General features: G+C 36.9%; 1 protein-coding gene across 4 annotated transcripts in view; it reads left to right on the top strand.

Moving 5' to 3' along the window:
* The window catches only part of BCKDHB (branched chain keto acid dehydrogenase E1 subunit beta), a 147235-nt gene that overhangs the window by 95721 nt on the left and 26306 nt on the right, over positions 1–25208 (top strand). For 2 of the 4 annotated variants that reach the window (XM_027644792.1, XM_027644787.1), the window contains exons 10-11: positions 12641–12793; positions 18463–19966. In XM_027644792.1, the coding sequence (XP_027500593.1) occupies positions 12641–12781 (141 nt within the window). In that variant the 3' untranslated portion in view covers positions 12782–12793; positions 18463–19966. Of the gene's footprint in view, positions 1–12640; positions 12794–14426; positions 14452–18462; positions 19967–25208 lie in introns of those variants that run through there. The other 2 variants (XM_027644786.1, XM_027644785.1) reach the window with 2 other exon arrangements.

The raw sequence follows: 25208 nt of genomic DNA on the forward strand, positions 1-25208 counted from the left end.
AGAAACTTTGACTGTTCTTTAAGGATAGAAGTTCTGATGTAGCTTTGAGTAGAAAGATCTCAACTTCTCTCATATTCATATGGAATTTTGAGCTACTGGAAGGAAACATCTGGTTGTAAATACTACATGTAACATTATGGATGAGTTTAGAAGTTTTTAGAGCAAATACATTAACCCAAAATAAATTATATTTTATATTTTTAATGATATTTTTATATTTTTACTATAAAATAAATTATAGGAACAACTTCAGAAGTTATTGAATTACCTAATGAATGGCTTTTTTGGATTTTATGCCAACTTTGAATTCCAGCAAGTAGCCAAGAAAGTTGGAAGATCTGAAGACTTTTCACCATCTGTGTACTGACAGCCTATGTTGTCTTATACTTTATATCCATAAAGAATTTACCATCCTTGGCAGTGGAATATGAACTGGAAAGAGAGGGAAATGTGGGTGGATTTTTTAAAGTATTGCTATCTCTTTCACTGTTATGGACACTCACTAGGTAGTGCAGATTTTGTATTGGTCCAGCTTGGTATTAAATATTTTCCACAGTGATTCCATTTAACTATGAACATTTGTCTCATATCTGTAACTACCTGTGTAAAGACAGCTGCTGCAATGAGGTGGCATAGATTCAAATTTTTCTTCTTAATTACTCAGGTGGGATTAGTCTAAAAATTGCATCTCTAATCTATTCACTCCAGGCCTCCTTCATAGTCAGTAAGAGTAAACATCTTCAAAGGGTGACACATCTCCTTTTAGGGTAAATCTCCCTATGTAGAGATTTGAAACTTTTTAGCAGTGCCTCAGAATTAAAGATGCTGTTGGTTGTCTGCTAAAATAACTATCTCCCTTATAAGAATATAAATAGCATTAATTGCTTTTTTAATGGTGACAAGCCAATGAATTATACAGAACTGACTGTTTTCCCCCTAAATAATTCTTCAGCTGGGGAGGAAATCAGAAAGAAAGAAGTCTTAAAAACAACTGTTTTCAGATGCAAGTAGTGATCATTTAGAAAAGTTATATCAAATAATTAAGAAAACCTACACAAGATGTTTGGCTGAAGGGAACCATTGTTCTCACTAAGAAAACTGCAAACCAGCAACTTGAAATTCAGTATGCTCTCGTCACTGAGCCACAACAAACCTCAGCCATTACTTTGTTTGGTCACAGGGTCTTCTAGGCTGAAGTTGTTTATTAACCACTAAAAGCTAGGCTTTGCTTTCTCTGTATAATTTGTGGTGACCACTAAAATAAGTAGAAATGCCTTAAAAAATTATACACTGTTCGGAGACAGCTGCTTAAACCTCTGTTTTTGTAGAGCATTCAAAATAATACTGATTTTATGATGGACAAGAGACTATGCAGCCAACAAAACCCATAATTTCTGGAGTATCTCTGATTTCATAGCATATTATCAAACCTTGATAATAATGTTACATGTGAACTTTATTTCCTGGCTTTTTTTTTTTTTAATCAACCACAAAAGAAGACATTTGAGAGCATGTTTCTTGTCTTGTTCAAGAAAAAGTACAATGTCAAACACTTAAACTGGATCTTTAGCAACATAAACCTATGTCTGCAGGATTTATTCTTATAGTTGATACAAAATTGTTTGACTGGTTTTCTACTGACTGGCAAGTGAAAAATCTCACCAAATACAGTGAGAAAAGCTCCATAATAACTTCTGTACCAGCTGGATTTTTCTTAACACTGGTATTCTGTCTTCATAGCTCTGAATTCCCTCCTAAAAGCCTGCAGGTCTGATTTTCTTCAGCTATTGTGTTCTCATAAAAATGTTTGTCAGGCTGATGTTTTTTGAAACTTGGTTTGCCACTGAATTCGCTAGGCTTTATACAGCAAGTGTAGGTTGTGCCAGATTAATTTAACATATTAGATCCTGATATTACAAAACCTTGTCAGTACAAGAACTGCAAGGTATATGATGTGGAGATTGCAGTGTGCTGGGCTCTCAAAGTTATGAAGTTGTAAGAGTAGCGTTTCTTAAGACTTGGCTACATGTTAACACTCCTGGAGTTTCTTAGTTGCAAAACCCAGAACTTTTAAGTCATAAAGTCAGTCTATTGTTGATGTAGTAAAAATTAGAATCTTATAACGAACCTGGATAATGTTGAGGGTCTCAGAAACAGAGTTCAGTCTAAGTTGCTACATGGCTAGGAACTAATAACTTTTTTTAGTATAAGCTTGTAAATGATTATTTGGGCAAAGGAGGAAGACCTGGTATATCAGTTACCTTCAGCTCAGTTGTGTATCCTGCAGTTGGATAAAAAGACAAATGTGTTTGGAGAGGCCCTTACAGTAGAAACAGTAAGGACTTATTTTGTTGTAGAAGACAGCGGTATGGTCTCGTGGAATATTGTATCTAGGTGTGGTCAACTAGTTTTTAAAAAGACCATTGAAATCAGAGGATGTGAGTGACGAGCTGCTAGGGTCATCAGAAGCTGTGGAGAACTTGCTGTATGATAATAGCTTAAGAGTGCCTGCCTTCTTCCCACTATCACAATGAAGACTATAGTAATGTAAGTCCTGTTTATAAATTTCCTGGGGAAATGAGGAAAGGTAAACAGCAGAAGTAATTACTAAAGTAATTACGTGGAAGAATTATGTATGAATGAATTTGAAATGAATGGCTTGAAATTAGAAAAAGGGTTTCAAGATGATCTGTCACACAGGAGTGTGGCTAAAAAAGCCAGTAACTGCATTATCACCACAGCACAGTAAAGTACAGTCAAATATAAGCAATTTGTGATAGAAACTATGATCTTCTGTGATGGCACTGACAAGACTTCTGTTCTGAGACCTTACTAAGTGTTGTGTCCTTATGCTTTCTTAGAAGTCTGTGGAAAAAAACCCCCAACCTTTAGCTGGACATGGCCTGGCGGCCTGATTTATTGAGGGGAAATTGGACACATGGGTTGGTGGGCATAGGAATTTCCATGTCTGGATAACTGTTGTTTAGAAATGTGTTTTGGTTTTGTGGTTGCCCAGCTGGAAGAGCACATTAATGTCAATGCACCTAATCCCTGGCTTCTGCCATCAGTAATGACTTCATGTGACAGGAATTCTGGTTTGAACAGTGGTGAGTTTGACCACCAGCAAATGAAATGGACCTACATAAAAACTCTGACTTCCCAAGAATTCTTCTTTTTGGTTTATTCCTTTGTACTTCCTCTTGTATGCCATATATCACAGTCTCTGTGATTGCAAGAGGCTAGAGTTTATGCAACTGTACAGTAACAATACTGATACAGGACAAAACAAGAAGCCCAACATGCTTTAAAAAGTATGTTAAATATTGAAAAAAATCATCTCTCATAGGGACCATTTATTCTCAAACAATCCTACTTTACTGTAATAGTTGTGGATTTTTTTTTCAGGTAGAGTAGAATTGCCGTTTACTAATTATCTTAATAGAATCAGACCTTGTAAATAATAAATTAATTTCCATTTGTACTGTAATTCTGTTTTATATTTATGATATTGAATGCCATTTTTTAGTGATATCTACTCTTGTAGAGTCCTGATAGATTTAGCTCTGCAAAAATTTTACTTAGTGAATAAACTGAGAAAGAATTTCTTAAAGTATTTACATGAGGGGAACATTTTTACTTTTACTGTTTGGGAGTCATATGGGGAAAAAGAAAATCTCAGCTTGAACTGTATTGCAATTTCCTCTTTGCGATATTACCAATAGCTTATTTTTACATTTCATTCATGGCAAGTGTATGTTGAGTGCTAACTCTGTGACTGAAAAGAAGAAAATTATACAAGGTGCTTCACAGTAACTAAGGCAGCTGTGTAGGTATTTTGCTTCTTCATTAAGAAGTTTTACTATACAATTGATAAAATTGGTGGAAGACATAGGTGAATGTAAAAGATTTATAGTTTTGACTTTAATACAGTAAGTTCATTAGTGGAGTGAAAATTAAAATTGTATAAATGATATAGTGTAAAAGTAAAGTTCACATGACCATTTCATTTATGAAATTTATTTAAACAGTCAGTTCTAAAACACAGACCAAGTTAAATACTTGGGCTTAATTCAGTTAAAACTTCAGTGAGGCTCCTAGAATATACAGTTAACTTCTATCGTTTTATTTCTCTGTTCTGTAAAAATAATTAATTCTGTTATCACTATTTCTGTTTGTAATGTTGCTGGATATATTACACTTCAAAATCAGGTCAATAATTTTGAATTGTTTGTTCTGGCATAAAAGTAAACTAAAAACTTCATTGCCTCTGAAATATGTTATTCCTCATCTTTGTTTTTAGACCAGTTCTTAAATTAAGAGATGTAATGCTAACTGTTTATGGTTTAAGTAAGCATTTTAAAATGAAAGTGTTTCATTTGCAGCACATTTCTTGATCACTTGGTGCAGTGAATACTTATAGCTAAATGCAAAAGCTAATGAAGTATTAATTTCTTATTTTCTTAGAGGTCTTGTTTTTGTTTGTTTTGTTGACAACTTTTCTTTACAGTGGAGTAGCAATGTAGCCTGTTTGAATAATAATTTAGGAAATGTAGTAAAAACTGAACAAAACTATAAAAAACCCACATCTTTCTAGGAAAGAAGAAAAGGTAATTATTGTAAAAGAGTTGGTAAAATACTTATTTCATGCTTTTTAAGTCAACCTGTACCCAACAGAATGATTCTTTTAGTGTTTCTAAGTATTTTTGCATAAACCTTTATACTTTCTCTAAAACCTCATTGCATTTCTTTCCATTCAATTTTTTACACTTTTTCTGTAGAATAAACATTACCTCTCTATTCTCACCAGTCAGCTTTCATAACTGTTACTTTTGCCTTCATATGAGAGAATATTTATTATATGAGTTTAAGCTTTGCGCTAGAAGTCTTCTACCTGTGGGTTTGAATCATCAAGCAGCTTCCTATAAAATAAATATGTAAGTAAAATGACAACTTGGTTTAAAGAATACACTATAAAATTCCTTTTATCTTTGTTTCAAATAATCTAATAATTCCCTCCTGCTCTGAGCCTGTTTTACAAAGACAGTAATGTTAAAAAGTGCTTTGAAAAAATACTGGGTAAGCCCCGACCTTTACATGGGAGGGCAGGATAGTTCCTTTGTACTTGTGTCTCCCTGGCTACATGACCAAACTTTGAGTTTGCCCCGGTGAAGGATTTGGTGACAGAGTGACAGCATAATTCTCATTGTGCTGCCCCAAGATGAAAATGCTTTGATATAGAAAGGGAAATACGCTGGTTTAAATTGTTTAGTAACAGCAGCTGAAATTGCATTTCCTTTGAATTTCATTAGTGTGTGTTGAGTGAAGTACTTCTATGAGGATTTTACTGAGCCAGATACGTAGACTGACAAGGCTGTCTTTGCAAGACTCTCTCAGCTGCCTCAACAGCTGTAAAAGTAAAAATACCACTCACTGACTATTAAAACTCTTGGCAGGAAATCCTTCCAGTCACTTCTGGCATGCTGAGCTTAACCAAGAAATGTTTTTACAAAATACTTAAATAAGTAATTAGAATGGTAGGTGATAAATGATGATCTAAAACTATAAAGTCTCATTATATTGGTAGGATATTTCTATCTTTGTTATTAAAAGGTGTAGGATGTCATTAGAAGGATAATCTTCAATGCAAATCTTAAAAAAGTGTTTGTTATGTTGCTCATTCATGCAGAAAAATGACCTGTGATCTGCAAATGTTTTCACATAAGAATAATTTTATGCAGGCACTTTAGCTCCATTGGTTTCTCTTGGATTATTCACCCCTGTTAACATATGTGTAGCAGTTTGCAGGACCATTTACTGAACAGATGAGTTAGTAATGCCAAGTAAGTAAATAAAGCGAGAATCTTCAGATATTTATGGACCTGGGAAATCATTCTAACTGTGGGACTTTGGGCATGCTTTTAGAAAATACGTGGGTCCCGGTGCAAATATTCATAATTTCTACTTAAGAGAGTGTATGTGAAACTTGGAATATCATATAGAATAACATAATTTGTAGTGAATGTGCTGTAAGGCAGTTTACTGCTATACAGAAGAAATAAATTCTATTTGAATAATTTTGTCATATCATGGGTATATGATGTATAGCATATATAACTTTTAGGAAAGACCTTAGACTATTTCAGCTATGGTGCAGCAGTAATTGCCTAGAAAAAAATAGTATTTCTAGTAGTTAGGGTGAAAAGATGGGGAGTGACCATTTAGTGGATTGAAAATAATTATCAAAAACCTGACTTATGAAAGAGTATTGCTATGGTTCACTTAAGGCAGTAGCATATTCTGTAATCTGGAAATCCTCTTACATCCTCCTCCTGAGCAGATTCATCTTGTGTTATTTATTTTGTGGAGAAGAATTGTGCTGGCTGCTGCATCTCATACCCTAAACAATGCAGATTATATATTTACTGGGAAGAAATGAATTTCTGTCAGTGTGTTATTCTGAATTGAGTATATTTAAATTCTAGACCCCCATCAGAGTGGATTTAAGTTATGTAAAATTTTCATGGAAAATCTTTGCCTTTTTGCATAAAACATAGGCTAGATTGGGAAGAAATGGAAATTAGTTTTTATTCGTTTACCTCCTCTTGTGATAAAGATAAGCTATTTGACACAAATTGAATGGTGTTTTTGTTTGTTCTGTGAATTTGTTTGTTTGTTTTGTATTGTAAATACATGGGGAACATGATTTCTTTGTGCAGTTCTAACACCAAGAAAATCCCAGCTGTTAAAGCTGTTGGGCTCTAATCCCAACACCTTCTTGCTGTGAATGTTTGTTGGAGTGGTTGTTAACTTGATAAAGAAAATTTAGGAAACACTACCAGTCTTACATTGGGTTATTAAAGATTGTTCTGTTAATTTTTGAAGCTGGTTGAAATGAAATCGAAGGCAGTCTTCAAACCTGTGTATGAATGAGAATTTTTGTTCATTTTATGTTAAAATACTTTATCTTTTATATAGTAAATTTGACTTCATCTATAAATATTGTTTTATGTGGTTTATTACTATAAAGACAATATTTACCATTAATTGTTTTTTAATCATAACAAGACAATGAATTACACAGACCAGACTTTTTCCTCCTAAGTGTTTCTTTATTTTATAATTACTGAAGTATTTTGTAAGTAAAAATACATCTATTTTTTCAATCATAAGGTAAATAATTTTAGCAGTGAACTATTCTTCTGTATTTGTCAAGATATTAATTATGTAAATTCAAAGAACTGGTAACAAATAAAATGAATCATTACTAATCTGTGCTAAGTTATAAAGAGATAGTTTTAAAGTGATTTATAAAGGAAAACCCTCTTTGATAGAAATTAAATATTTAAAACATATAACTGCAGAGTTCTCAAAGGAAAAATTATGTCACTGTTGTAACTATCGAGAAAAGATTTATTAATAATATTTTAAAATGAAAATGGCTAAGCTGTTGGAAAAAAAAGTGTTCCTCTAAAAAAAAAAAAAAAAAACTCTCTCTGTCTCTCTCTTCAGACAGAACTTTAAAGTATCTCGTGGGTGTATTGTATAGTACTTATGTAGCTCATAGAAGGAACTGTTCATATGATGTGACATATATATGTTGTCAAAGCAAATTATGTTTGAAATGTGTAGCATTTGGTGCTTGCAGCTGTGAAGGAAAGTACTGTACTACAATTGAGAAACATATGAAAACTGCAGATGCTTCACTTTTCTGTTATTGAAAGTAAATTGTTCAGATTAGGCATTCTTTTAAAGCAGAAACCAAAGAAAAAGACCTTTAATCTTTGGTCTCAGCTTTATTGCATGAAATGGGGTTTGATCTACTACCTCTTTGGAAAGCTTCTTTTGAAAATCTTTATCTAAGCTATGAGATAAAAAATAGATTTCCTTGTAAAAGAGATTCTCATGTTTGTTATTAACCTATAGTAGGTTTCATCTTATTCTTACAATAGTAGGTAATTTGCAGTTAGAAATCCATATGGGGAAGTAATAGATAATTTAATAGTGGTAGTAGATTTCTATAGTAATAGATATTACTATAGAAATAGATATTACTATATAAATAATTTCTATAGTAATACATAACATTCATCAATAAAGTGATCTGGAATAAGTTTTCTTAACTATTCGAGCCCCACACTTTAGTTTATGGCAACAGCATAAATAAATCAGAACAAAAATACAAGAACAGAAAGTGAAACTCTAATGTGATAAGAGTTTTCTCTCTGAAAAATTCTTCAAGCATATATGTGTTTTTTAAAATTTTATAATCAATAGATGAAATTGCAAAATTCATAGTTCTCCTTGACAGAACTGACCTCAATTTAGTAAAAAATTTGCAACTCGTCATGTGAGTTCCTGACTATAAATTTTGTAGTTATTTTCAGCAAAAGAATAAGTAGTCTTGTATGAAAAATATTCCTATGATTTGCCTTTTGTAATGGACTTTAACCTTATGTTTAGTCTTCTTTTTATTATAATAGCTATAATACCAAAATAAATATTAAAATTTCCATCAAACTCTTTCTATTCATATTAGTCTTTAATATCACCTTTTTTTTATCATCCTGCAGAAAGTAAATTTCTGTACTGAAAAAGGAGTTGTAAAATCAGTGTTCTTATATAGTCGTCATCTGACATTCTTGTAGCTGTTAATTTTTTGGGGTACTTGTAGTGTTGCAAAATAAGAATAATATGAGGGAGATCCCTGGGACAAAAAATGCTGCAGAAATAATTTATTTTTAAAGAATTTTGTCACTTACTGAGTATTTAATAGAGCAGTAGAAATAAAAAGAATAAAATATCCATTTTACTGATTTTAATCCACGTCAGTTAGAGGGGAAAAATGGAATAGACTCCAAAAACATGGAAGTAAGGAGGGTAAGACTAAAATAGGGGGAAAATATGAGTTTGAATTTGTCTGGCTTGCTAGGTATGCATTAATAGTCTCATTTACCAGTACTTACTTACCAAAGTGTTTGCATTTGAAGATTTGTTTAGTATGACTGTGGAATGCTAGAAATTCCCTTCAGAGGAAGGATGGTCTGGAGCAAGAACCTCTTTAACTATTTTCTTATTGGCCAGATGCCTAAAAGCATCTAGACTGTGTACTGGGTTTCTTTGTTTTTCTGTACATTGCAGAAGGATGAGTAATGTTTTCTTCCAGTAAGGTCCAATAGTGGATTTGTTTTTCTTACTTTAGCCTTTTTGTACGAATGTATATCTCTATAAATGTCTGCAGTTCTCAGTTGTGAGTTTTACACTCGGAACCCTGATTTAGCAATGAGTACCTGAATCTCTGATAAGAGGAAAAGATGTACTTAAATAAATCTAAAAAAGGCTTGAGTAGAGCTTTCTATATTAGCATACTACAATATTATGATTTGGGGAAATACAGGGAGTGTACCTTGCACTGGAGGATCCATTTCACATACGAACGTGCAACATCCATCAAGTCCTTGGTTTTAGCATCTATTCTGAAAATCAAGGCGTGAGATTGTTTTGAAGTGGTGTGTGGGATACATTTGAGTGATTGCTATGACTTTTAAGAAGAGATTTTTAGTGGGACTTGTGAGCTTAAGTTGTTTTGAAAGGTCTTCCTAAGTGTGTATTAAACATCAAATGTTGAGAGGAAATAGTGTGACCAATTAAAATACCTTTATAGAATATAATACTGTATTTTCCAGGAAGCTTTGAGTGAAAATCAGGCAAATGAAGGTAACTGGCAAAGGTCATATTGAATAACTGAGGCTAGAATTTGGCCTCTGCACTTAGGAAGCAGAGCAAGAAGAACAGCAATTTAATGTTTTGTCTGATTTGTTTTTATTAAGAAAATTTAGATTTATTAGACAAATAACTGTATCTGTTGCCTTGTAAGCATTTCGTTTTCTAACAGTATTTTTTTACTTCAGTTGAATTTTGGAAGTTATGGATATCTACTGAATATAGTGATTTTCATAGTGATTTTCAAAACTGAACTTAAACCATTTTACTCTGAATCAGAAATCCCATGCCTACTACTTTGCTTCCAAAACCATTTAATTTTAAAGTTTTTTTCTAAGATCTTTCCTTGAAAGATGTCAGATTGTTTAAACAGTCTCTCTGAAATATGCAGGGACTTAGTGAAAGCTGTAAGTTTCCATTCCTCTCTTGTGCAAGAGTGCTTTGGGCCAGTACCAGCCCTTATAAGCCCAAGTAATATGGAGTAAATCTGTTTATTTTAAAATTTTGACATTCTATCACTTTTAAATACTGTGATAGGCCTGTTCTAGTAGGCTTGTACAGTGGATATCTGCTAATTAGTCTTAAAAAGAGCTGGGAGTTCTATATAATATTTTCTGTCACGTTTCTCTACAATGCGGCTGCACAGATGCAAAAAATCTGGCACAGCAGTATGAGCAGCAGATGGGGAAGTATCATATTTGGGATGAAGTGAACTCTTGTCTGTTTGGTGGGCTGATCACTTGACTTTAAGTGCTTTTTCAGTGCAAAAAGGAAGATTAGTTAGAAATATGTCCATAGACTATATAATTTTTTCTATATCAAAATATATATCTTGCTAACACTATGATTTTTCAAAGCATGATGGCATCTAATGAAGAATGTAATTTGCTCAAATTACAGTTGTTAAGTTAATGCCATCAAGGAGGCAGTTTCATATTCTGTAGCATTGTGAAAAAGCTTTGTTTGATTTAGATTTAAAGGACACAATTGAATATATTGTCCCATAAATTAGAACTGGTTCCAGAGATAAATCAAACCCCCATGAACTGATAAGGTTTATTAACTTTATTAGTTGTATTTTAAAAAAGATGGTAGTAATATACTGTGAGTATTGCACTTAATATTTTCAGTGAAACTAATGAACTTTCTCTCCAGCCTTCATCTGGGATGGACTGAGCTGGTTACAGTGTAAATCAAAAGTCTCTCCTAGGTAGTGGTCTGTGTCGGGTACTTGGAAACAGCAATGCAGGACTGGGAAACTGTGGGTCTAGAATACACTTGTGGTGTATTCTTACTTTGTGGTAATCCAACTTGACCAATGGTCTGGGCAGTCAGTTTTGGGATGGTCCAAAAGCTATTGCCTTGTCTTATTGGTCAGTTACAACATGGGAATCAAGGATTGCCTAGTATCAAAAATACCCCAGCAGGTTAGAGTAGGACATCATGATTTACCTCGTACACAGGTAAAGGATTTAATACACTCTACTTTACAGCATTTTGTACTAATATGAATCTTTCATTTTACAAAGAAAATGGAGCTCAAAAATATTTGTGTTTGCATCTATTTTTACCTCAGATCTACCCAGACTCTGAAGTTTTTTAGGTGAATTAGTTCACTAATAAATGTAATGACACTGTATGCAATCACACAACTTCTTGGGCTTTTTTATTTCCATCTGTCTTTCAGAAATATCCACTTCACAATGTACCAAAATGGTAGCTGAAAGGTTACAATCTTAGTGTGTTATGAATACCTCCTATACTGCCAAATGTCGTGATGTGTAGAAAGTACAGTAAGTAGAGTTGGACTGCTATGGTCTGCAAGGCAACGTGCATTCAAAACAGTTCATCAGTCTGAGAAAACACTTAACTCTTTTCTGTAGAAAAGCATAGCTCTTTAGCTGTTTTCCTTGTGAACTGGTGGAAAAGGACCAGTAGATAATACTTCATCTTCCATTTTACTGAGCCAAGTACAGGGGAAGTTGGCCAGGACGTCTCAGTTGCTGCAGTTCATAAAGTAGGGGCCAGGATGAGACATATTTTGTCTCTTGGTTTGTCTGCTTCAGAGAGCGAATACATATACTAAAGATATTAGGAGAATGGGAGTTGATAATTAGCGTCAACATCAGTTTGACCTGGCAAAGTTATTTATACATCTGCTTCTTGCACATTATTGTGGTCCGTGCCATCACTCTGGTACTTGTGAGTAAGAAGATTGAAACTCCACTATTGATTTGGTTATTAAGGCTGATAATGTTACAGGTTACTTTCAGATTACTATGGTGTATCTCTAATATTTTGTACCCTACTGGATCAAATAATGAAACTCTCACAGTTGTTATCAAATCTGATCTCCAAGTTGAACACAGGCTGTGGGGTTTTGTGTAGATCATGTGTTTGACTCAAAGGTTGGTGATATGTGAATCCACTGGAGTTCAAATTCATAATTTCCATAACTTCTTAATGCTTAGACAGAGTCTTAATGATCTTAGAGTTCAAAGAAGTTTGAATATGATGTTCATGTATGCAACAAATAATACACACTCTTAGATCATGTAATTATTCTATGTTTAAAAGTGACATAGGAAAGAGACTCTTACTCCTTTGTTCCTAAAATATTTGTTTCTTGGCAGCAGGTGTCTGGATGTATAGCAGATGTACTAAATATAACCTACCTATGATTTAATGCAGCACACATGTAGAAAATGAAAATAACATTAATACAAGTTGTTATTTTAATATGGACCTTTGGGCAAAAGGAAGCACTATTCTGGTCTCGACTACTTATTCAGTGATATAAATAGAAGGTTGGAGTTTCCAGGACTGTCAGTCTGGCAGAGTTCATTTGACCTCAATTTGTGAAGCAAGACTCCTGAAAATAATGGCCTCACTAACATTTATTTTGTATTTCTCTTAACAGGAAGAATGCTTTTTGAATTTAGAAGCTCCTATTTCAAGAGTATGTGGCTATGACACTCCCTTCCCTCACATCTTTGAGCCTTTCTACATCCCAGACAAATGGAAATGCTATGATGCTCTTCAAAAGATGATTAACTACTGAGCAGTAGTACAGGTGAGAAATAACATCTTATAACTGACAGCTTACCTGGAAGGTAACAGACAGCATAACTGTAAGGTTTGGGGCTATAGTGCTACCCTTTTATTTATTTGTTTATTTATAATAAGAATTGCCTTTGGGCCTTCAGTCTTAAAGATGTCTGAATATTTTTAAGTGCTGCCATTGAAGTCAGTGTTTAAAATTAATTACTTGCTTAATCAATCTCAAAATTAAATGTCTTGAATCCTAAGAAGTGAAAAAAAATGCAAAGTGAAAGGTGAAAGGAATACTAATGGAGAGAATATATTTTCATCTCTGTTAGAATACTGAGAGTTACTTCATAGGCAAACCATTGTGTTAAATTTTATAATTTTTTACTCTTCAGGGTGGCCTGTAATCCTGCAAGGTACTAATAATGCCCAATTTTCCCTGAATATTGGCTCTGCATTGCAAACATACACAGACCACTGAAAAGACGTGAAGTATCTGTAGCATCTTACAGTTCTGCTCAAGTACAATTATAAGACTAATATTCAGTATTTATTCTAAAAATAATTTTTCTTTATAATCTTTTAGGTAATTTGATCATGCTTGAAGATTTGTTTGCAGAGTACCGGGACTGTGGCATAATATATATTTCTATGACATGTCTGTTAATCACAGTCTGTAACATCTTTTGTCTGTTTCATTGTAATATAATACTAAGTAGCATTTGACTGTTCGGTGGCCAACCAGGACTTAGTGTTGTGCACCAGAACTTCTGGAGTTTACTGACCAAAGTTTAACAGTGTAGAAAATGTGTCAATACAATGTGTTCTCTACTTCTTTTAAGAAGTTTTTGAGATACAGTCTTGATGGATCTTGTACATCTGAACTAAAAAGAAAAGAAGAAAACAACTGGCCTGTTTTTCTTTGGAATAAGAATCTGTAGTGGGCAAGCAGGGAATTTTAAGCTGTTGACGCCAAAGATAGGAGGGCCAAGGTGGGCCCTATATTAGGGGTGCCATCTTCTGTCCATTTTACCTGTACGTTAAACTGTGAATTAAATTTAAGGCTGGGGATAGAAGGTTGTCAGTACCATAATGTTAGTATCCTTTATATGCACAGTTACTTTCGTGAGACATTTTTGCATTCCACCCTGTTTGTTTCCCTCAATAGGTGGTAGTGGAATGCCTGTATGAGAAATGGGAACAGTACCAGTGAGGTAGTGTCTCCAAAAAATACTATAGTTCCACTTTTCTCAAAAATCAGCTGTTACTGACGTACAAGAGCATTTCATAGACTCATAGAATATGCTGAGTTGGAAGGGACCCATCAGTATCATTGAGTCCAACTCCTGGCCCTGCACAGGACACCCCATGAATCACAGCATGTGCTTGAAAGCATTGGCTGAACACTTCTTGAACTCTGTCAGGCTTGGTGCTGTGACCACTTCCCTGAGGAGCCTGTTCCAGTGCCCAAACACCCTCAGGGAGAAAAACTTTTTCCTGATATCCAACCTAAACCTACCCTGACTCAGCTTCCTGCTGTTTCCTTGAGTCCTGTCACTGGTCACCACAGAGAAGAGATCAGTGCCTGCCCCTCCACTTCCCCTCATGAGGAAGTTGTAGACTGCAGTGAGGTCTCCCCTTATTCTCCTGTTTTCCAGGTTGAACAGACCAAGTGACCTCAGCAGCTCCTCATACGGCTTCCTCTCAAGGCCCTTCACCATCTTTGTTGCCCTGCTTTAGATACTCTTTCATAGTGTAATGTCTTTTTTATATTGTGACACCCAAAACTGCACACAATATTTAAGGTGAGGATGCATCAGCACAGAGAGTAGAGCTTGACAATCACCTCTTTTTGAGCGGTTTGCAATGCTGTGCCTGATGCCCCCCCATTTCCTTAGAATTAAAACAAAAGCTCTTTTCTGATCTGTGATCTTTTTTGTAGATTATATAGTCAATGCTCTCTTATTTCTTTTTTGTTTGACACCTCTGTAACAAAGGCAGGGAGGCTTTCCTAAAGAGAATGGGTTGGTTGTATCCACTCCTTGAGGTGACTTACTGGTTGTGCTAGGTAGCCTCTGATCTGTTCCTTTTCAAAGGGAACCAAAGGACCAAATATTCTTACCTCTGTAAGAAAAGGGAAACTAACCGAAGACATTTTGTGGTTCAGAGACTTATCTAACCCCCTGTTCCTCCACAGGCTGCTGAAGTGAGGGAGTTATGAGGAGAAAAAAGTGGATTCTGAGGTTGCATTGAATTTGCATACAATCCAGTTTCCACAGTGGAAGTCCACACTAAACCTGGTCTAGATAGTGGAAAAGCCATCTGCATTCATACTTACATTTCTCTTGTGGGCTGGACCACACACGAATATCAGAGGAGGTTATTGGCGAGCTGAAAATGTGGATTTAGCATATCAAGAAGCAGGTTTATTACATGTTGTCTGGAAAAGAGTGTAAAGACACAGAAAATTCTCCTTTCTGGTTTGTCTAACGAAACATCTGGATGTTGGGGCCCATAGCACCACATCTTTTGATTGGTATGACTAGATATTAGTGTCACAGAATGAGCAGCTCAAAGTTTTTTCTACGAGGGAACCTTAATGTGCCTTGTTGTAAGGCACATTTCAGAGGAGTATTCCTTTATTTTTCTATGTGCTACACATTGGTCTTATGTGCTTAGCATAGTAGTTGCAGTAGATCTCCATGCTGCTATCGACTCTACAGTTTACCTATAAGGCAGTACATTTCTGTTTCTGAGAAATTGAAGGATTGCTTTACATTTGCTTCTTTTTGTACTCATGGTACAAAAAACTCATGGGTTGAGATAAAGTTTAATAAGGAAAGCAAAGGCTGTGCATGCAAGCAAAGCAAAACAAGGAATTTATTCACCATTTCCTGTGAGCAGGCAGGTCTTCAGCCATCCCCAGGAAAGCAGGGCCCCATCATGCGTAACAGAGACTTGGGAAGACAAGTGCCATCACTCCAAATGTCCCCCCCTTCCTCTTCCCACCAGCTTTATATGCTGAGCATGATGCCATGTGGCATGGAATATCCCTTTGTCGGTTGGGATTAGCTATCCCAGCTGTGTCCCTTTTCAACTCCTTGTGCGCTCCCTGCCCTTCCTCTCTGGTGGTGTGGGGTGAGGAGCAGAAAAGGCCTTGATGCTGTGCAAGCCCTGCTCACCAATAATGAAATCAACACTGTTTCCAGCACAAATCTGAAACACAGCTACTGTGAAGAAAATTGACTCTATCATAACCAAAACCGACACAGCGCACTAAGGTGTTGCTTGGCCTTCAAGTCATTTCTGTTAGATGCAACCTGGTGATGTGGCTGGCTGCCTTCCTCTTTTCTCTCGTAATTGACAGCTTACTAAGAATTGCTTCATCTACGGCTTTAAGGTAGGCTGTGGGAAAAAAGACACAAGTGGTAATTGTCAAATATATCAATGGTATATGTCAGATTGTCCTTTCTAACATGTCCTGAAATCTCTGTATTTTGAGTGAGAAGCTACCTGAAATGTCATTTAATGAAATCTGCAGCGATATGATTCCCTCCTCTTGTTACTGGATAGCACCAAGTTTTATTTATGATATTTCATGTTCTACCATTGTTTGAAAGTTGTCTTTAGACCCGGAAACAGTTTTTATGTTAAAGCATCAACATGCCAATTCCAAACTTTATTTTACTTATGCTTTTAAGGTATTGGTGTATCAAAGTCTTTCTACCCTTACTCACCAAGTAAGAATTTCTCACTTTACAAAGAAGAGATCTGCATCTTAACAAACAAAATTCTTCCTGAAATGTATTCATCTGTGTACACAAATGTACCTCAACCCAGAAAGGATCTTCTCAGACACCTGAATTAACTTACTACTTCTTGTCTGAGGCTAATGCAGGGTTTCAAGCTGCATGCTGCAGTTAATGATTTCTAAAGTTACCCTTATTATCTTAATGTACATTTGGTTTTATTCAACCTGTGTTGACAACATCTCACACATGGATAGTTGCTTATCTTGAGATTGACAGCACAGATGGATTTCCTGCTTAAAGGCAGCATTTGTCAATTCATCCTGTATACCTTACTTATGAGACAGGCAAGAGCAAAGTCTCTATCTTTCAGCAGCTTCTTAGTTATTAAATTTTGTAGCTATGTTAGCTATAAGAGAAATAGCTTCCAGGTAGACAGCTGTGTTCCAGATAACTCTCTGTAGTTGGAAAACAGATAAAGATAAAAGAAGCAGTGAGATTAAGATGGATATACATTTCCCGTGTAAATGGGATGGTGTCTAGCTGTTCATTTGAGGGAGAGGAAAAACCCTAAAAGAAGAAACGGAAGAAAATAACTACAAATTTTATGAAATATACTATTATGATACACAAATTTGTTGAGGGGTGACTGTAGCTTAGAAATGGCAGATAACTAAGTACTTTTCTGTTATCTTTTGCAGCTTTTACTACCACATTTGCATATTTTGTTTTCTTGTCAAATTCTGAATTTTTAAGCTATTGCTTGGCAGGTTACCTCCATGATGGTGTGTGTGTGTTTATGGAGAGACATAATTACTGTTACAAATATAGTCTCTTAAAATGCAAAGCTATCACACTGAACTTCATTGTGGAACTATTTTATGGAAAGTTTAATCTTGGTGCTTAAAGGTTAGGTGATGTTAGGGGATGTCAGGTGGTTGATTTAAATGTAGTTTTCCTTCCAACCATGTATTTGAAGTTGGTTATGCTGGGAAATAGGAAGGGACCTGGTAGGTGCTTTGGTTCATGACTGTATCTTCCTTGTACTCCTGGCTACTCATCAGGGCTCTATTCAGGTTAACTTGAGGTATCGGAAAACTATAATTCCTCTCCCTGTTTGGTAAGTAAGGTATGAGAGACTGTGCAAGATCTTTTTAACCTGAGACTAACAACCAGCTTTTTTTCAACACAGAAATTGCAAATGTGGCAGGCTAGAATGCCTGCCTAATAATGCGCTGTCTGTAACCCAGGCTGTCTGCAGAGGCTTGAGTAGGACACAGCATTTCTGGTTTATAATATTTTCCTGCTGGATGACAAAAATCATGCAAATCGCCAGTGAATCATGTCTTATTTACAACTACTGAGTAGTCCAAATATAAGATAACAGTCTACTAAAGCTATGAGTTAGTCTTTTAGTATGGCTGTTGCAAGTCTATTACTTGCATTCAAACCTTGCTGAGAATTCATGCAAGATCAATAAGGAAATTATCTTAGAAAAACAACCCTGTAAACAGGAAAGGTATTGACTATAATTGTTTTACAAGACCCCTCTTCATTGTAATAGTAGAATGATAGTATATCTAGTAGAGCTCCAGAAAAAACACATAACACTTTGCTTAACATTCTAGAGTGGTATGGAAGACACTTCATAAAATTTTTGCATACATGGCAATAATTAATGTTGTGTTGACACTAGACATCAGTCACAGCATTTCTAATTTCTGTGGATCTACCTTGGCACCTTTAAAAATAGTAACTAAATAGTATAGAATTTAATAGTATTTAATAAAAAATGAGTAAGTATTTTGTTATAGTTCACAACGTTGATGTTAAGACATTATGAATTTAATAACTAAGATTACCGGGGAGGGCACTGTGTGTTTAAGGTGTGAATATTACTTTCAGCCTTGAGATTTATAATTTGTTTTGTCATCTTTTTCTGCAGAGATGAGAACAACAGGGATATACAGAAGCTGCCTTCAAAACTCTTGACACTTTATTCAGATCTTTCGGGTTTGGAATTTACATAGCAGACTGTTTTCTTTTAACTCAGCTACCCTTAATATTCATCTTGGCTACTCTTCAGAAACTTCCAATTTTCCTTAATTATGAAATCAGTGATGGGCAGGTGATTGCTGTAATAAGTAGTTTCAGATGTATTTAAAGATATTCCAGATGTCATATGTATGTTACACATAGCCATGCTTCACTAGGTTACATCTCTAGACTTCACTGTGTAAATATTAGAAGCAGAATTTTATTCAATAAAACCTATAATGCTCATGTTGTCTCTTAGTTTTGCTATTGTTTTGGAAAAACCCAAAGAAGTGATTTGAATGTGACTGTATTCTCACCAAAATAAATCTTAGACAGCCAGGCAAACTTGTGTGGTGGAGACCTGCTTTAACTACTGGCATTAGCTGTCTTTCAGTTGAGTGGCTTCATGCATAATAGTCTGTAATACTTAATTTTCCTTTCTGCGAGGGGAAACTCTATTTTTCTTGAAAAGGGAAGTGAGAGTTTTTTGCTTTGTTGCTATAGGTGAGAGGCTTAATTGGTACATTCTTTTTGCAATATCTTTGTTTAATTATTTTTCCTCTGGATATGTGATGTGTCTGCTACTAAGCAGTTGTGCAAAAAGCACTTCCCAATTTTTTTGGTTGCTTTTTTCTCTGCACAAATCAGTGTTATGCTGCATGAGCAAAGGGGTTGGGGAGATGTATGCCAGTAGCCAGATAATTACATTTCCATGATTATACATGGATATTTTCAGGGAGAAAGAAGAATACCTTTGTACACAAAACTGCTCAGGACAATCCTCAAGGTGTCAGCTGAAACATGCCAGAGAGGAAGCTGAGGGGGATAACTTCACTGTGGATTTTCATCCCATGCCCTTCTATCACCCATTTTGATCACATGGGAGGTTGTTAATTGAGCAGATCCGCTGACATCCAAGGGAAATCTGTCCTCGATGGATGCCAAGGTGCACACGCCAGCATCTCAGTGGCATGCATCTCAGAGCTCCTCGGCAACTCTTATCTCACTCTCCCAAACCTCAAGAGCAATCCCTGTGGCATACTTAATTTTTTGTAATATGTGGCAATGCTTGCCCTCAGCAGAACTCTATTCAAAAAGTCATGTTCAAAGGTCTTGTATCTGTGGAAAGTGCTAAATGATAATCTTTTTGGGACTTACTACCATTTTGTACAATATTCTGCATTTGTAGTTTGTGCATTCCCTGAAGAATTGCACAACTGATAGTGAAGCTAGTTGTTAATGTCTCCAATCAAAATGAGATTGTTAGTGAAGTCTTGTAAGTCTCCTGTAAATGCCGTGTATAGAACTTGTTTATTGTTTTAAATAAAACAGATGCATTATATATTTTATATATTTTTCCTGCTGGATGGAAGCTATTTTGGTTGTATGAAGTAAAATGGTTTTAAAAATTATTTCTGTCTTTGTAGAACATCAATAGATATTTTAGTAACTGTCTTCTAACAACATACTGTTACTATATTTCAAAGCATATAAAATAGATGCAATTATATTACTGCCATAGTAAAATGTATTTCGTAATTAATAGCTTTAATACAATATACTTTGTATTTGCAGTTTTCATAGATAAAAACAATTTCTAATTTAATGCAAAGCTTAAGTTCAATTAACCTGTATGGAAATATGGAATAATATATTTCTTAATAAACACGTAGAAAATATTTGCTCGTAATGTGGACTGTGACAATGTGGTTGAGGGACAGGTTTTGTATTTTTGGTGACTGGCGATGTGTTGGTTTTAATAGTATAAAAAAACCGTTCCTTTCTCCTCTGTTTTGGATAATAGAATATTTTTCCTAGGCAGAGGTGGATAATGTTGTAGAAATAGGTGCTGCTCCCAAAAGCCTGCCTAGATGGCAGTATTCACTCACATAACCTGTGCTCAAGGATGGAGGCTGTTTGAACTGCGTGTTATGGAAAAATGACTTACAATTCTAAATTGGACAGGAAGGTGTATGCTAGTACATACAAATTTTCATTAAATTCCTTAATAATAAAATCCAAAGAAAAATCATATTTTCTGGTTTTTCACCACTTAGATCCTTTAATTAGATTAATTAGATTTTGCAAAAAACGTGTGGTGGAATATTCTCAAATTTAACCTGGCTATTGGTTGTTTCACTCTAAGTAACTCCTCAGGGAAAAATCATGTCACTACTCCTTGCTGATAGTCCAGAAAATTATTAACCTGTCTAGCCATGCTCATGTAACACTAATTGCTGGAAATACTTATGGTAGCTAGTTTAGTGCTGGCTTCTGAGATCTTCGCCAAAAGCATTGTCAAGCATGAACAGGCTGCCTAGGGACGTTTGCAGAGACACGGTCACTAGAGGTATTTAAAAGACTTGTAGATGTGACATTAGAGACATGGTTTAGTGGTGGACTTCACAATGCTGGGATAATGTTTGGTCTCTTTGAGGCCTTTTCAAACGTAAATTGTTCTGTGATTCTTTAAAAGACATACACAGGCTTCATGGGATCCCGATTTATTAACTGCAGATGAAAGACTTGTATACTCTTCTGCTGTCATCTAGCTCTGTTAAGACTGTAGTACCATGACAACTGCACTGTAATAAATAGTGCACCGATTAATACAAATTGGATTTAAATCATTAGAGGTATTCCTCCTCGTGGCAGTGCACGTGTTTATAAGAGGATTAGTCAGCAGTACATTCTCACTGCAGTAGCCAGGAGTCTTGACACAATGACCTTCTGCTCCTACAGTCTGATAATCAGTTCTGAGCCGTTAATCTTTTCTGACAGCTTTCTTGCTCCCAAAGCTAAAAACTGGTGTTCCTGTTGCACTGGTATACTGCAGAAGCTCTGTTCTAGCCACATAACTTCAGAGGCAGCAACTGAAAGGAATCCATTCAGCAAGCTGGCAGAGATTGTTATCACAGCAGCTCATGGGGTTCAGTGAGCATTATATGTTCATAACAAAATAAGCTGACACAGTCTGTAAGCTCTGCCAGATTTCAGCAGACCCAAAATAAGGATGCAATTCCTTTGTAGCTCTTTTGCTGCTTAGCTGCTCTGCAAGATACATGTTTGTTAGATATGGGAGACATACAGCTGACTTCAGTATAAACAGGATTTTTAAAACTTAATTTGGTTGCTTATGCTTTGGCATCAAGTACCATTTGAGACACCCTGGGGTATCCTGCATGGGCTCCATGGCTCCAACTTCTGCTTCCATAAGTCCTATGTGATATCTGCCAACCCCATGTGTATCTTGGGTGCCTTGGGGCATCTCAAATGGCACTAGATGCTGGCATTCAGGCATCTAAATGGAGCCCTTTGTTTTCTGGAGCTTGGATAGCTGATGTCTGACTATTTTTCTGTGAGCTTGCATAAAATGCCAGCACTGAGATTGGTGCATTCCTTGATTTTCAAAATAAATTGCTCAAATCCCCAGTAAGTATATAAGGTGGGATACATGACGTTGTGTGTGAAAAACAGTATTGTCTCCTGGGTGATGGGCTGATGCTGAACTGGGCTTTTAGTTCCTTGAGGTGAATAATTTAGAGCAAAACCCGTCATAAATGTCCCCTGGCTGGTGTTGGTTACCATAACTCACAAGGTTTCTGATGAATATCTGAAGATAACATGTGAACAGGACCTGCTTCAATTTCAGCTAAGCCATGAGCAACAGTGAGGAGTTAATGAGAGATGAAGGAACTACAGACCACTTGCTTCCTGCAGGCTGTGTGTGGGATTCAGCTCAGGATTAAGCCACCTAAAATTTAAGCATTGAGCTATATGTGTGTATGGCTGAACAGAGCAGTTGAGCTGGTACCAAGTTCCTTTAGGGTAATCTGACTCATTCTACAGGCTGAACTGACTGCCTTAGTTGTCAATGCATAGTGCCACATTAGATCCTGTAAGGTGTCCTGCCTGGCCTTTGACTGCTCGTCAGGAAAGGTTCAGGTCTCCCATCAGTCCTCAGTCATACCTACCAGTCAGGTACACCTTTCATGATGCCCTAAGTTATCTTGGGCTTCATTGCTAAATGTGTGGGCAACAGGATCAAATTCTTCAGTGGCTGTAGCTGTGATGGGATCACAGCGCACATGTGGACATTAGATACTTAACTTCAGATGAAATTACCTATTTCATGCTTTTGACAGAAGGGAAAAGGAGCAGAGAATAAGCACGTGAAGTGTTATGTGGATGCTGGGGCCATGCGCTAAGTGGTGCAAGAAGCTGGGAGAAGATGATCTGCCTGTCCCTCAGTTCAGCTGCTACAAGCAGCACTGGCTTCATCCATACTTAACATCACATTATAGTTGTCCCCAACCCTCTAGCAGGAAGAACTAAGCCTCCTGATGAATGACACTGATTAGTTTGATCATTGGCCTATTTCCATATTACAAGTACAACACTGAAGTAGCCCCAGCTTTGGTTTTATGTTACTTGCTTTGAAAGTGCTCTGTGGTCTTTGGTGATGTTTTTAAAGCCTATGTTGGTCTGCCAAAATAATGATGCTACTTTAAGAGTAGAAACTGGGGTCTGGTCTTGCTCATGTAGGTCTGTGGCTAATTGTTCTACAACTGACAGTAATGTGTCACCAGTGTTTGAGAAGGCCCCCCTGTTGATTCTTGTGTGTAATTAATTACTTTTATAAGATAATTAAATCATTCCTGTTTACTTGCACTCTGCTTACCGTTGAGTACTTGCTGAAAACAAAAATTGTCTGAATTTATGATGCCTGTGGTTGCACTCTTCTTGCACTGTTTGTGAGAGCTGCCATGCCTGTTAGTTCCAGCCCTGAGTGATCTCAGGCAGTTCTGAGGTAAGTGACCTGGGCTTCAGGCAGATGGTTTCTTTCTAGTCTTTCCATCTGTGCTGGTTTTTGCTGGGGTAGTGTTAACTTTCTTCACAGTGGCTCGTATGGGGGTGTGTTTTGGATTTGTGCTGAAAACACTGCTGCTAATATATAGATTATATATAGTGACAGCCTTTGTTGCCCCCCCCCGCACACTTAGCCTGGGTGATGAAGCAACACAAATGAGCACAGCTGTTCCCTCTCCAGGCAAAGCCTCTCTGGTTAGCTCCCATTATGAATTTGGGCTGCTCATGGTGACCTAGACTTGTCCTGTCATTCCCAGGGGGAAACCTGGAGAGCGAGGGAGTTGGTGGAGATGTAGGGCTGCTCCAGTGGCTGGTAGAGGGTGGGCAGGGAGTGCAGTCTGCACTGCCACCTCCATCCATGCACCTGCAGGCCAGCGAAAGGCCCCTGTGTCCAAATGTGGTTTGCTTGGCTTCTCGGATCTCTGCAATATGCTGCACAGGGTGTAAAGCTTCCGCTGCTGCTCTGCCGGTTTCAGCTGTGCTGAGGGCCTTGAGGCAGCCCTTGACAAGGGTCTGGTAGAGGACACTGGGGGGGTGTGGAGCGATGCCAGGATCCCAAGTACCTCTGATTTGACCAGGGGCGTGAGCAGGAGAGCTTACAGAACCCTGGCTCTAGTCGAGCTGTGGCAGCAGGACAGCTTATGCCTACAAGCCAAAGGATGGGGTCTGGCTATGCCTGGAGCAGTACATCCAAACAGTGGGTCTCAGTGGTGGTCCATAGAGGAGATATTAGAGAATGACTGTTCTTCAGTGACAACCCAGGACCCAACAGCCACTGTGTGATTCCAAGCCTGCATGCATTTGTGGTGCAGCTTTCCACATGCAGCTCAGCTGTCTCACACCCTTTTTTTTTCTAATCCATGGGTTTGGAGGAATGGGAAAACCTAGATAGGTTTAAAATTTTGGGATAGTTTGTGCAGCAGATGCAGGGAAGGTGCCTCCAGCGGGACCCGTGGCTGCAATGTAGTACTGTAGACTTTCCTCTACTACTGCAGAACAATGCCTCAAGTAAATGGAGAAGGCACTTTAGAGGTGTGTGTTATGTATTAGAGTGTTTTTTTGGTAATTATTTATCCATAAAACCCAGGAAGATCGTGTTTGCAGTGACTACAATGTTCTAATGCCTACTGGCTTGACCTCAGGGATTTTCAGATGCCGAGAGAGAGGGAGCAGTGAGGCAGAGGAGGAACAAAGTGCAGCCTTGTTCAAGTGCAGCTCTAATGGTTTCATGGCATCTCATGTTGTAACCTACTGGTCTTGTTTTTCATTCACAAAACAGAATTTGGCTTGGGAAGGGAAGTGAGAGCAGGCTGGCATTCAAGTGTGAATACATGGACAACAAAAAGGATGAAAAGCAAAGGTAGAGTAATCATAACTTATTCCTCTCAAATGATTTTTCCATCACTCCCACCACTCATCTCTTCAGTAAAGTTTTCCCCCTCCCTTTCTGCCAACAACCTAGCTACTCCTTCAGTTGCAACAGTTCTAAATTTTTGAAGTGATTTTTGTCACACTTGCTTATAATAAAACCAAAATATAGGTTATTGAGCTGTTCCTCATTTGGTTTTTGTTACACTTGAGTTAGAGGTGACTTAAAAAGAGGCAAGTGGGCGTTGAACAGCCTTGCCGAGCAGAGGTGGTCTGAAGTCTTGGCCTTCTCCTTCGACCTTTCCCTTCCTGGCTTGACTCTGTGCCACAACCAACCCACAGCTTTCCCGGGTGTAGGGAGACTTTACTGCCCCCAGGCAGGAGGGTCTGAGCCAGGGGAGGTGGTGGAGTAGTATC

The sequence above is a fragment of the Corapipo altera genome, unplaced genomic scaffold (assembly GCF_003945725.1).
Source record: "Corapipo altera isolate COAL_440 unplaced genomic scaffold, ASM394572v1 2, whole genome shotgun sequence".
Taxonomy (NCBI): Eukaryota; Metazoa; Chordata; class Aves; order Passeriformes; family Pipridae; genus Corapipo; species Corapipo altera.